The sequence below is a fragment of the Macrobrachium rosenbergii genome, chromosome 20 (genome assembly GCF_040412425.1).
Source record: "Macrobrachium rosenbergii isolate ZJJX-2024 chromosome 20, ASM4041242v1, whole genome shotgun sequence".
Taxonomy (NCBI): Eukaryota; Metazoa; Arthropoda; class Malacostraca; order Decapoda; family Palaemonidae; genus Macrobrachium; species Macrobrachium rosenbergii.
Window position 1 is genome coordinate 46343980 of NC_089760.1, and position 14823 is coordinate 46358802.

General features: G+C 37.3%; 1 protein-coding gene across 1 annotated transcript in view; it reads left to right on the top strand.

The window, feature by feature from the left end:
* Positions 1–14823, top strand: part of LOC136849330 (long-chain fatty acid transport protein 4-like) — a 431083-nt gene that overhangs the window by 351040 nt on the left and 65220 nt on the right. The window contains exons 14-17 of the mRNA XM_067122690.1: positions 6062–6148; positions 6267–6341; positions 6658–6775; positions 11378–11521. Coding sequence (XP_066978791.1) covers positions 6062–6148; positions 6267–6341; positions 6658–6775; positions 11378–11521 — 424 coding nt within the window. The remainder of the gene's footprint in view (positions 1–6061; positions 6149–6266; positions 6342–6657; positions 6776–11377; positions 11522–14823) is intronic.

Here is a 14823-nt window from a genome sequence, read left to right on the forward strand (position 1 = left end):
AGATTTAAGTAATGCCAACTGCCCATATCTCTCTCTCTCTCTCTCTCTCTCTCTCTCTCTCTCTCCGAATAATTCACGAATAATTTCACCCTTTTGAGATTTGAGTAAGGCCAACCACCCATATCTCTCTCTCTCTCTCTCTCTCTCTCTCTCTCTCTCTCTCTCTCTCTCTCTCTCTCTCTACTGCATATATCCTTCAAAGAAATGTGGATTACTGCATATAAATATAAAAATATACTAAAATCCCATCATCGCTTGTGTGACAATTTTTTTTAATGCTTTGACGTAGGCTTATGAGGCGATAGCGGCTCGGGGGATTAGAAGTAGCCAACAACAGAGCTCGTAGCAGCCCCCTCTCTCCATGACGATAAGCTATTGGCTGGAAGGACTGAGAGTAGCCAGTAACAATTTGTAACAACCCCCCTTCCCCTCTCGCCCTCCTTGATGACATGCTATTGGCAGGAAGGGTAGGATTTTAACCAATCACAAAGCTTGTACCTCACAGGCTTTGCATACACTAAAAGGAAGGTGAGTAGTATTTTTTTTCTCTCTCTCTCTCCAGCGTGAAAGAGAGAGAGAGAGAGAATGATGGCACAAGAATTTTTTTAACAAATTCGTGGGAGATGGTGAGAACTAACCACGTTTGTATAATAAATAAATGACTTGCCTAAAAACAAGTGATAATTTTCAAATATTAATAAGATTAAATAATGATAATAATATACTGTAATGACAACATTTATGCATTGTTAAAGTAAATTATTTCAATTTTTCAACAAAGATATCTCACACCCTGTCTTTTGCCCAAAGCTTTGAAGCTATGGGGGAGGGTGGAACTGTCAAATATGTCAAATTACTTGACATTTCTGACCAAGGGTAGAAGATCAATTTCTCTCTCTCTCTCTCTCTCTCTCTCTCTCTCTCTCTCTCTCTCTCTCTCTCTCTCTCTCTCTCTCTCACACAAAAGGTAGAATGAGAAATGGATAGATATAAATAGATACTAAGTTCAGCTCTTCACTCTCTCAGGAAAAGATACTGCTAATTTAAGTCCCTTTACCTATGCACACTGTTTGTGTGTGTGTGTGTGTGTGTGTTCATGGTGTTTTAAAAATGCATAGTAAGAGTAGTAGTACATCTTTAGAAGACAAAGAAAAAAGACAATTTTTTGTTGTTGTCAGTCGCAGTTAAGAGAAATGGATTAACATTCCTTGATAGAGTAAAGAGATAAACCTCTCTCTCTCTCTCTCTCTCTCTCTCTCTCTCTCTCTCTCTCTCTCTCTCTCTCTCTCTCTCTCTCTCTCTCTCTCTCTCTCTCTCTCTCTCTTGCCTGTGCCAGCACAAGATTGTCTGAATGTAAGTCATAGTGATAATTCTCTCTCTCTCTCTCTCTCTCTCTCTCTCTCTCTCTCTCTGGCTGGAAAAGATTACTAATGTTTAAGATGACTTTGAAATTATATTAATAATATAATTTCAAAGATTACTGTAGTAGTAATAGGATAATAATTTAAGCTACATTTGATGTAGGATGATACTTAAAATAAAAATTGGGGAGCACTGTAGTTCTGTGAAATTCCAAGTCTTTTTCTGGTAGATAAGTGGTGAGGCAGTCTTGTCCATGTATACGTGACAGAGTATTTTTATGTCCAACCAGTTATTGTTAATTATTATGTTTTCTGTATGTACCTGTCCTGTTTTGTAGAGAAATAGTTTGACCTCAGGTCACCTGTCAATTTTTTGTACTCGCTGTCTCTGCGTATACGCAGACATCCGCACGCCGCTTTATAAGCGGGTCGCTTCATTAATAAAGTAGACAACACCCAGCCAGTATGTCACTCAATACCATCCTTACACATTCTCTCTCTCTCTCTCTCTCTCTCTCTCTCTCTCTCTCTCTCTCTCTCTCTCTCTCTCTCTGGCTTCAAAACAGCAGAATGGAAAAAATTTGGAGGGTTTCTTATGAAAGACTCAATAAAAATGCAGGTTACATCATTTTCAAGAGACCCAAAGGATGCTCAAAGAATTAAAAGTAAGGTTTTCTGATGATTTTAGATGATTTTTTCAGTTTACCTCAATTTTTGGCTTACGACGCGGCATCAGAATGGAACCCCCGTCTTAAACCGGAGACTGCTTGTATGTACATATTTATACATATATATGTATACATATATATATATATATATATATATATATATATATATATATATATATATATATATATATATCTGTATATATTTACCGGCGATCCGGTTTATCTGGGCTTGTCTGACGATGAAAGTCAGCAATTTTGGCCCCAACACTTGCATAACGGAGGTGCTGATAACCAAAATGCAGCGATTTTTGGTTATCAGCAATTTTCAGTTATCATCACACCGTCAGAACGGAACCCTAAACCCCTACCGATAACCAGGGACTGCCTGTGTTAATATTTTATAAAAATGTATATACAGACTATATATATATATATATATATATATATATATATATATATATATATATATATATATATATATATATATATATATATATATATATATATATATATATATATATATATATATATCAGGCAGTCCCCGGTTATTGGCGGGGGTTCTGTTCTGATGACATGACAATAAGTGAAAATCGGTGATAACTGAAAATTGGGGATTTTCAGTGCTTATCGACACCAACAAGCACCGAAAACCACCGATTTTCAGTTATCAGCACCTCTGTTAGGTGTGTATTGGTGCCAATACCTGATTATCAGTGCCGATAAACGGAAATCGGCACTAAGAATTACCAATTTTTGTCACTAGACAAGTGTTGAAAAACTGGATCGCCAATAACCAGGGACTGCCTATGTATATATATATATATATATATATATATATATATATATATATATATATATATATATATATATATATATATATATATATGTGTGTGTGTGTATGGTTGCAACATTCAAATAGTGTTTTATGGTCCTTTTTTTATCTTCATATTATACTGTGGTATTGCAGTAAAAGACATTTATATATATATATATATATATATATATATATATATATATATATATATATATATATATATATATATATATATATACATACATACAAACATACATTTGTATACACACATATATACATATATATATATATATATATATATATATATATATATATATATATATATATATATATATATTATATTATATATATATATATATATATATATATATATATATATATATATATATATATATATATATATAAATGTCTTTTACTGTAATACCACAGTGTAATATGAAGATAAAAAGGCCCATAAAACACTATTTCAACGTTGCAACCATATATTTCGAGCACTTCCTTCTGTGCCTCTGTTCACTGGTAAAAGATGGACAGATGAAATGTTACAAGGGTATATATATACAAAGCATATGTAGATGTGGCATTAAGTCTCCGATGGTATGCAGGTGACTGTTTCCTAAGGAGGGAAAATAAACAATTCCCTAGTGGTTTTTGGCTTCATTAACTCCCGTTTGGCGACGCGTCTGGTGGTCATGTTCCCTGGAACACCTTCTTCAGAAGAGGTCTGAGGATCAAAGTGTCGATGTTGTCCAATTTCCAGTGTCCTCCTGGCAAGTTCATATTGTTGGTTTGATTGATAATAGCAGATTCCAGCATCTTTCTTTTGTACGGACAGCTGCTTTTGAAAACCAGCTTCGCCCTGCTCCAATTTATGGAATGGTCTGTATCTCTGATATGTAGGAAAATCCCCGAACTCTCTGAAGCATACCATACTGATCTTTTGTGCTCTATTGATCTTTGCGAAATGGATCTACCCATCTCCCCCACGTAAATCTCATTACAATTGCTGCACGGAATCTTGTAAACTCCGGCAGAAAGCTGCTTAAGCTAGCGGACATGCACTGGGTCAAAACAAATTAAATATAATGGCAAGAAGTGAAAGAAGACAGTTCTAGCACTATTCTTTTGACTGTGGATTGGGATGTCAGTTAGTTCCACTCATTAAAAGCATTTTGTACAGACATGATGAAACAAAATTAAGCTTTTAATTTATATATGGATGTGGTGGTGCAAGAAACAACTAAGACTGGTTGCTTATGTACCACGCATATTGCTCTCCAGACTCTTACTTTACTTTAATTTCCTTCTTCTTCATTTTCACTGCTGTCTTTAAGCTTAGGGGTCAATTACCTTGATGTGTCTTCTCCAAATGTTTCTGTTGAAAGTATCTTCCTCTGCTAAACCCTCCTTCTCTGAATTAACTTTCACTTTTTCAAGCCACCCATGTAATCCTTTACCGCTCTTTTGACCCACAAGCCCTGACAGGTTCCACCAAACCCCTCATCACTCCCCCATCCCTTCCCCCTTGCCCCTCTACCAACCGTCACTCATTGCCACTTGCCCGTACCATCTGTCTCAAGTCTCATGACAACAGTCCTCTCTACCACCCAGCGCTTTTGGCTTCCTCATTTGCAGCCTATCTTGCAGCGAGACCCTCAAAATCTACTTTTGCATCCTCATATCTGTTTGTTTCAGCTTCTGTTCCTTCTTAGTGCCCATGCTTCTGGATCATATATCATCACTGATCTGATTACACCACTATAGAGAAGAAGAGAGTGGCAGGAATCTCTTGAATGGGATGTTATGAAGGTAAATGTGGGCTACTGTAGATCTTTATTTTCAGTTTATTTGGTATCCTTTTGTCACACACCATCCCTGCCACCTCCCTCCATTTCCCCCAAGCTGCTTTTATCCTACTGTCAGCCTTAGCTTCACACCCTCATCCTGACTAGAGTATTTGAAATAATATACCTGTATTAAGTCAGGGCTTCCTCTGTCTTGTCTTCTATAAATAATCCGCTCCATGCTTGCTGGACCTCATAACCCCAGTGTTACCCACATCTACCTCATACCACCCCATTTAAGAGATTCCTTCCACTCTCTTACCCTTCTTTGCAGTTCGTCTTCAATGTCTGCTGTAATCACTAGATCATCTGCATATAACAATTCCCATAGATTTTCATTCCTGATCCCTCTACTCAGTACATCCATAACCAGTACAGGCAGAAATGGGTTTACTGCCAATACTTGATGTAAACCAACTGCAAGTTTTCAAAAAATCTGTTATTACTGGTGTCCTTGTTTTGCTAGACATCATTTCAACTAACCTAACCAACTTTTCTCTTGTTAAATACCAGAACACTGTCTCCCATTGTTTTTGTCAAATGCCTTGTCTAGGTCTATTAATGCGAAGTATCACTACCAGTTACTCTAATTTTCCTCAACCATGCCAAAGGCTGACCAACCAAGTTCCCAAAAGCAAAGCAAATTTTATCAATCGGAGGGAATGTATTAACTCATTTTCATAGCCGTTTTCAATTTGTTCCTCAAAAATATTAATAACTTTTTCTTTCTTTGATTTTCTAATTGGTACAGGGTTTATGAATGGAATGGAAATGGTAACTTAGCGTAGTGCCTTAATACCTCTCATGCCTGTGAAAAACAATATTGATTAAACTTTCGAAATTTTTATAAAATATAAATTGGAGAGGCATTATTGCATTTTAATTGTTGGTGTTTCCCCTATCTTTTAGAACTAAACTTGTATTTATTGTTGAAACAAATCTGATGTTGAATACTTGCTGTTTCAAGAGTTCATGATATGCTTGTATATACAGTATGTGCGAGTTTTATTTTGTAATACAGATTTATTTTTATGAAGTTTGCATCGAGTGGTATAACGCAGTAGCGCTGACGAGTCGTGTTTTTTTTTTATCCTTGATGTCAGCAAACCTGAGAAAGCAAGAATATTTTACTAAAGTTATTTGTAAAGAGTGAAAAAGTTTATTGTTCGTAAAATATTGTTAACCAAAACACCACTGCATATAACTGAAAATTGCCACCTCAGTATTTGGCCGTTGCATAATTTCTGTGAATACTTATAGCAATTTATTTTTTAAAATCAATGTAATAATGATCAGTTACCAACATGATGCATCTTTGTTATACTTTTTGTGTGTATGATGTCCATTTCACTCATTTTGCTTTGCCTACTGCAGGTACTTCTCTTCAATAACACAGCAGTCATACGTCAAAAATTTTCTGTTTCTCAGTACTGGGTGGAGGCCAAAAAATATGGATGCACAGTATGTAACTGCTGAATTTTTTATTACTGATTTACTGTTTCCATTGTGCTTTTTTTTCTTTGATATCAGATGGGGTTACCTTAGTCCTGAGATTTTCATGTTTTTCCTCTGATTGTAGGTTGGACAGTATGTTGGAGAAATTTGTCGTTATTTGTTAAGTGCCCCTCCCAAACCTGAGGATACACAGCACAAGGTATGTTGAATGGCTCAATGTCATAGGAAATGCTTGCTGTTTCAATGGGAGTTTTTATTTGGAATAATGAATATTGATTGATGTTCCAGTACTCCTTTAGATACGTAAAGGAAAGTCATTTCTAATACCCAAACACTTGCAGGAAGAGATTCTGATACTTAGAAGTTTTAAGACATTTTTTCAACATTACGGGCTTATAGCCACTAGAAGTGAGAATTGGATGTTAGAATTCCAATCTTGAAAAATTAAATAAATGTTCATAACAGTACTGATGCCAAGATATATCAATAATCGTTAAACTCAACTTTTTGCTTAGGTGCGGATCATGTTCGGCAATGGCGTTCGACAACAAATATGGGAACAGTTTACATCCCGTTTTAATATGCCTTGCATAGCAGAATTTTATGGTGCCACTGAGGGGATAGCAAATATTGGTAAGATTAAGAATTCACAGATGAACAAGATGTACCATGTTTTGCAGGAAAATACACTATCACACATTAAGGAGGAAAGATTTACAATAGTCTTGTGCTTAATTGTTTTTGTAATTAGTTAAATTGTGTCTGTCTATCTTTAATAACATAAATATCTGTGCTTTGTGTGAAGTATTGAGGTTTTGTGTACTGCATATACATGTGAAAGGTTTATAGCTTTAACATAATTAGATCTTGATACAGTATATGTGATAAATGGAATGAAGGGTAATTGAACTAGAACAGCTGTTTGTGGCTTCTAGCTGGAGTCTCGTGGTAAGGACCAACCTACCCCTCTGGAGATGAATGATGGTGTACTTTGTTGGTGGTACCCCTGAACCATTCTTTCCCTGTCATTCGCACTGCTTGTATTTTTTTTTTCCTTGGTGAATCTCACCACTTCCTCTTGTTCTTGTATAATTCATGTAAAAAATGATCTATCGTCGTTTTTCAGCCACAAGATTGGTACTGTATTAACTTTCCCTTTGAGTTTTCCTTCATTGTGTTGCAATTTTGCTTTCAAAATCATGGTATTATCAAGTACCCGGATTACCTATTTACGGGAAATACCATCAAGTGAGTTCATCAAATGGGCCTAAATCTGTCCAAGAAAAATTTATCTGTATGATGTGCATAAGAGTACATTTGCCCAGTTCTTAATACTTTGGCTTCCTGGTTCACCTCGAATGGTGAATGGTGTCTGTCAGTGTGTTTTATCTAGGTAAGGTATAATTCAGAGATCAAAATAATGGTTTTCAATTGGTAATTTCATTACTATACATGTGATGAAAATTCATCTATTAATGTCTGTTGATTAGAGTTCATAAAACACTATTTAAGAGAGAGAGTGGGAGGAGGGTTCCCCTCAAACACCAACAAAATACCCTGCCTGTTCTTCGTTTACATTCAGATTGTTCATTAATGTCAGAACCGCATTGCTCCCTAACTATTGTCCAAAGCCACTCTTGTGAGGATCAGGGCCCCGCAGCTACAAAGGACTCTAACCACTCAGTTTTTAAGGATCAAAGCTCTTTCATCAGCTGCTCAACATCTAAATAGCTGAGCTGCTGCCTATCAGACCGAAGCCCCTCTACCAGTGTGGAACAGAGCTGCTGTCACTTTAATTCCGTAAACAGCACAGCTTCACAGAACACTGACCAGTTATCTTTTAAAGACACAAATCGACCTATAGTTAGAATCACAGCTGTCTGACTTCACAGGATAGTGGTCGGTCCACACCTAAGGACTCACAGCCACTAATCAATGGGAGAAGTGAGCCAGACTCATGGGACCTCTCATCATATGAGTACTACTTCAACTTCTGACAAAGATAAGTGTTCGCAGTACGACTCAGAAGCACTAGATTTCTTGGGTTTTCTCCCTAAATTAACTTTTTTTTTTTACACCTGCACCTTTTAACAGAATACCCTGGGTAGGCAGCTCCTTTTGACTGCTAGGAGTTTGAGAACCTCTAGAACTCCTAAACAGAACTGTTTTGATGCAGAACTTGAACTCCACTTGCTGGTGACTCAGGATTCACTGGGCAACTGGTATTTTTAAGCTGGAAACATATCACAGTCTGTGAAAATTATTTTTATACCTGATGGACAGGCATTCTGTTTGCTGGAAACTGGATTCACCAGTCCAGTGTCTAAGCAAGAAGAGGGTAGCATTGGATTCTCAGATGTTCTTCCCCAAATTCACCAGATTTTTCAATACACCTGCACCTTTTAATAGACAGGGATCTTGATCACTTGCGATCAAAGGGGCTAGTACTACCATGGATACGCAGCCCCTCTGACTTCTGGTGTTTTTAGGACCTCTAGAACTCCTGAACAAATCTGTTTTGATGCAGAATTAGAAAATTCCATTGGCTGGAGACTCAGGATTCACTAGAAGGTCCAGTGGCTAAGAAGAAAGAGGCTACTTTAGCAACATGCAAGGCTGAATAAGTGGTGTCTTTAATTTGGAAACATGTCAAAATCCTGAGGTAGATGTCTCGGCAGCTAACAGACAGTCATGTAAAGATACTCTCTTGACCTTTAACTTACCATTAAGGCTCATGTCAACCCCAAAACTATTTGCACTACTGGATTGGAGACTCAGGAAGTTATTTGGAATATCTGGCTGCTCATCAGAGGTTCACTTGCCCTGAAGTATCAACAGAAGTTTCCCAACCGTCTTGACTTCACTCTTGCAGATTTTTTTTTTTTTTTTTTTAAGAGTTTCTGCATGAGGGTCACGTCATCATGAGTTGGTAGGAGTGGATGCTATGAGCCTTAATACTTTCCTGTCAGGGAAGAAGTTACAGCCAGACAATCGTTCCAGGTTCAGGAGGATTATTTTCATCTGTTGGAAAATCTTTGGTGCTGATTCTGAGGATGGTTATAACCCTACTGTCCTGCAAAAAGAGCTTCTGGCTTGGGTGGGTCCTCTGGTTTAGTGTCGTCCACAGATAGAAAGTACATAAAGTAGTAGGTCTCTATGCACACTCACCTCTTCAGAATCTGCCACCAGTAACTTACTGGAAAGATGGATTTAGCAGCAACCAGGCTCACAATTGGGATATTGGGAAGTGCTTCTCTTATTAAGCATGCCAATCTGTATCAGTCACCATCCAGAAGGATTGCATCAAACTTCAGTCACACTGTGGTGATAGAGCCAGTCTCAGCCTCCCAATATCCCTTCTCAGACACCTTGCATTCCTGCAAGACACCAGTTGCAGGGGTAGTAGACATGCCACTGGATCACCTTGCTAAGCCAGTAGGTGTGGCTTCTGTCCTTGAACTTCAAACCCCTCTGTTGGGAAACTGTCTCCAGAAACAATGTAGGTTGTGGGAAGTATGGAAGCAGAACTTTGGGTAGTGCAATGGTCCAGAATGGTTACTGAAGAAAGAAAGAGATTAGATCAGTGATAAGGAATGGAGCAATAGAAGATATACTGGAAAGCTCCCAGGCTTCTAAAGCCATAATTACTTGTTCCCAAAGCAACAGGAGGCTGGTGCTATATTAATCTCCTATTCAGCTGAAAGTTCCAGCATCTCTTCACCAGTCTGTCCAAAGAGGAGATTTTTTAGCATCAATATATTTAAAAGATGCTTATTTTCACATTCCTGTACCTAAAGAAAAATTAAACGAAGCAACAAAGAAGATGGATACCTAAAGAGAAATTAAACAAAGCAACAAAGAAGATGGATACCTAAAGAAAAATTAATCGAAGCAACATAGAAGATGGATACCTAAAGAAAAATTAAACGAAGCAACAAAGAAGATGAATACCTAAAGAAAAATTAAATGAAGCGACAAAGAAGTTGGATACCTAAAGAAAAATTAAACTAAGCAACAAAGAAGCTGGATACCTAAAGAAAAATCAAACAAAGCAACAAACAAAACATAAAACATTTGGCTAAATATGCCCAGAGGAATTAATAGTAGTCATGTGTTTGCAGGCAACAATATCATTACACCCACATATTAAAATCCCCAGTACATATAACAACCCATTGAAAAAGTCAGGAAACAGTGGAAAAAAGATAGACAACCAAATATTACATGGCTGCCTACAATGAAGCATGAAAGTGGTACATGGCAAAGGAAAGGGCAACTGAACTGCAGTAGGTGGTTAGTGAAGCAACAAGCATGCTGCTTAAAGCCGCTGACCTGGTATCATTAGGGTGTACAGTATAAGTTAAAAATAAATAAGGAACATGATTTAATCGTTTTGTATCAGTTGAAGCGAATAGTGACGAAAACTGGTTGCTGTTGAAAGGAAAACGCACACTTACAGGGAACTTGCAACACTTGAACAAGTTCCAGTTGCACACAATAAATACTTGTTAGGTATCATATATACCTTGATATTAGAATTATTTTATTAAAATAATGCTCTGTAAAATTTTATTATACATATGGACATGAGGTCTAATAGGATATATTTATAAACCTACAACTAACATAAAACTGGAAAATTACCATATGTTGAGCTGCTGTTTCTCATAGACAAATTTATTCCAGTTTTATACAAACCTTCGAGAGAACGAATATTTCTGAAGTATATATGTATACTAAATCCTTTAGTAACCCTTTTGTGTAATTTTATTTGAGGTGGTCATGGGGTGTAAGTTCACATGAACTTGCAATTGTCCCCTTTACGGCTGTGAAATTAAGTAAATCAAAAGTCTTTGCAGTATTCTTGATGACCGACTGTTTTCTCTGAAGTATGAAAGCTGCACTATAGTGCACAGTGTTAGCGATCTGATCCCTTGAATTTCTGTAAATTTTTCTTTAACTAAAAGATTCATTTGCCACTATACATTTTCAGTGGTGATTGGAGGTCCACTTCATCACTAGGCTTCACAAAAAAAAAAATACTGCATTCTTTGTAATAGTAGCTTGTAACATAACAGTAATGAGTACTGTATGCTGTGTAAGTATTTTCCTTTAAATAAAGTGAAGTGTATTGCTCTGTAACTGTACCCCCACCCCACCAAGAGTAAAGTATTCTTTAGTGTTTAATTCTTTTAAATATTATGGCAAATAATGATATTTTCTTTTCCGTAACAGTGAACTTGGAAGGCAAACCAGGCTCATGTGGGTTTTTGCCAGTGTTATTTCCTGATGTAGTACCTTGTTACCTTATTCAAGTCGATGAAGAAACTGGAGAGCCTGTTAGAGATGCCAATGGACTTTGCATAAGATGTAAACCAGGTATGATTTCTGTTATCACTATTGCTAGAACTGGGAGCAGCAGTAATATTGGTACCATAGTAGTAATGGTCACGTATTATTTGTTTTGTCAGTTATGGAGCATGAACCAAATAATGCAAGTGTTTGCATCATATATGAAACTATTATAAATATGAGACTGACTATTGCATTCGTTTATCTCTGGAGCCACTTCCTGTTTATGGAAACACTTCAGTGGTAATTATACACACACACACATATATATGTGTGTGTATGTATATATACATATATACATACATGTATATATAATATATATATATATGTATATATATATATACTGTATATATAAGTGAATGATTGTATTTTCGTCCACTATAGAACTCTGAACCGCTTGACAGAGCCAGACAAAATTTGGCACCCGGCCCCTATGTAACCCCAGGAAGGTTATAACTCAAAATCAAACCACTACCCCTGTTACAGACATCAAACACAGACAGTTTGAATGAAATTTTCATTTTTTACCAATTCCATCAGGTTTTCCCTCAGGTGCTTTATGGTTTACTGGTCATTTTTTGCTTGAGTGCTCCAGGTGTTCTTCCAGGAGCTGTCAGATGTATGATTAACCTGCAGCAATAAATCCTCTACAACATCAATTTTTTATCAGAGTTTACGTGAATTTTGATCATAATTTATGATAATTATTAATTTAATTACCCCAATAAAATCAACATTGAAAACCCATATCAACAATTTCTATAATAGAACATTAAGACTTTGGCCTGCACTTTCCCTCAGAAACTCCAGAGGAAATTGAAGTGCGTTAGTTAACACTCACAGGAAACCGAAAACACTTGCAACTCTCTTTAATCAGGCGACTGAATGGTCCCGGGTTAACTGAACTTGTGTGCATGCCCAAACCACACTTCTGACATGATTTGCATCATTTGTGGTATTTTTTTGTTTGCTGTGAAATCATACTGTTAAATTCTGATCTGACTGAGAGAGAGAGAGAGAGAGAGAGAGTCTAATGTTGATGGTGAGGCAGTTCCTGTGTGATATTTGCATTTAAATATGACTTGATACGATCACTGCTGCAGCATTCTTTTGTTCATGGAGGGTATATACAATTCGTCATAGGGTCCCCTATATAGTCTCTACAACGATTCATCCACTATTCATTTCCATAGTGAATCTCTTCACCTGCTAACCTTTCTGTATACGTGAATTTCTGTTCGTGGCGGAAGTCTGGATGACACTGTCACCTTTTCCCTGGGAAAAGAGTCTTCTTTAATGAATTCAAGACAGAATTATTAATCACAGGAAAGAAAAGCATTTTCAGTGCACATGCCTTACACGACAAAACAATTCAAAGGAGATGTAGGAAAATTCTTCTGAGTCCTTCAAAGTTTTCCCAAGTATTGCCAAGTTGGTTAGCTAGTATGTATGTATATATTTGTGTGTGTGTATATGTGTGTGTTTTGTACAGAATAATCCACAGTAATATACTTGATTAGCAAAACAATATGTATTTGCAAAATATATCTAAAGCTTATAGCTTTCATCCATCCTTCTGTGGACTTGATCAGTAAACTAAATTGAGACATACAACACTGGGGAAGGAACAGAACAAAATACAAATAAAGTGAAATTGATAAAACAGGTTTGATGTAGGAAAAACCTATTTTCGGTGGTCGCAGTTTCATCCTCAGGGAGTTACCCCTCCATGGTGTGCCAGTGCTCCATAGTGACTAGACTAATATTAAAGAAATATTTTTTAGCCTGGCCTTGTAGTCGGATATTGTGTTGTAATGAAAACACTATGACATGTGATAGAGTATAATGGACTCAAAGATAAGAGGACATTTTCTCTTATCTTCAGCAAAGCTGAATCCAGTTTTCCAATGTCATAACCTACAAGAAGTAGAAGTGACTATTGCACATGCATGTCCACCATCTTGTTTACGACCGGGCTGGTAAAAGACCAGCAGCCATTACTCTCTGTTGGTCAATGGAGGATGATTCCCTGCCCAAATCCCATGCCTTTTCATCAGGGAAGTGGTAGGGTTTTGAGGACTCAACAGCGACCACCAAAAATAGGTTTTTCCTATGTCAAAACCTGTTTTTTGATAGTGTAGTCATGTAGTCACTGTTTTGTCCTCAAGGAGCTTTATAAAGAAATTGACAGGTGAGGTGACAAAAGGCTTAAGTTCTCAGAATTTTAATCCCAACAAGTTTCAAGCCCCATTCTTTAGTCTACCCTTACATTTTTAGGGTGTAGTTCTGTAGTGACTTAACCAAGTACTCTGGGTATGGTTGCAGTCTTGTCGCACCTTTCCCAGCGATAGCCAGCATACCTTACCATTAGGAAGACCCCTGGTTTTCCGCTGTAGTGCCTGTGGGGTCAGGACTAACCATACCACCTACTGATACACAGTGTAGTTGAGTTTGTTCAAGCTCATGGCAGTAATGTTTTAAGAATACTCTCTGATGACCACCCTGCACACTCGGAGACTTCTTCAGAAGACACATTTCTGAAGGCCAACAACGTACCTACTTTCCTAGTATCATGTGACCTAGGAAAGGAGTGTGCGTTTGCCTTTTTAATGAGGGACACTTAAAATTATTCGTAGGCCTTGTAGAGAGAGTGTCGTGCTAGGGTGTATGAAAATCGAACCTTCTGGGATGTTCGCCCTTACCTCTAGATAACCTCAAGTGTTTGAAGTGGGCATAATGTTTTGTCTGCCAAATTGAGTTTTCTTATAAGAATGGGAGATTTTCTTCTTAAAGATTCCTCATTCTTGGCCAGGAATGTTGGGCCAATGGACAACAAAAATTTTTTATCAGCAGTTTGCGTGATGTATCATCCCCATCTAAGAGAGCCCAGTTCACTAAGACAGGCTCCTGATGCTAATGCACTTAGGAAGATCACCTTTTGTAGCATGTGAGTTGGTATTGAGTTCACTGAATTGAGGGTTAAATAGAAGTCTAAGTACCTTGTTCAGGGACCAAATAATTGGAAGTCTTTCAGGGGCAGGTCTTTGTAGAGCAAAAGACCGCAGAAGGGAAGTGACCACTTCTATGCTGGAGTCAATCCCGAATCCATAAAGTAAGGGCTCCACTAGCGCTGCCTTGTATGCCATGATTGTTGTAACTGCAAGACATTTGTCTTCAAAAAGGTATATGAGAAAATTTAAAATGTTTCTATAGAAATCTCGAATGGGCTCTCATTATGGATATAATCCAACCATATCTTCCATACAGACTGGTATTGCTGAATTGATGATGTCCATAATTTTTGCACTAGGTACCTAGGAATGTTGGGT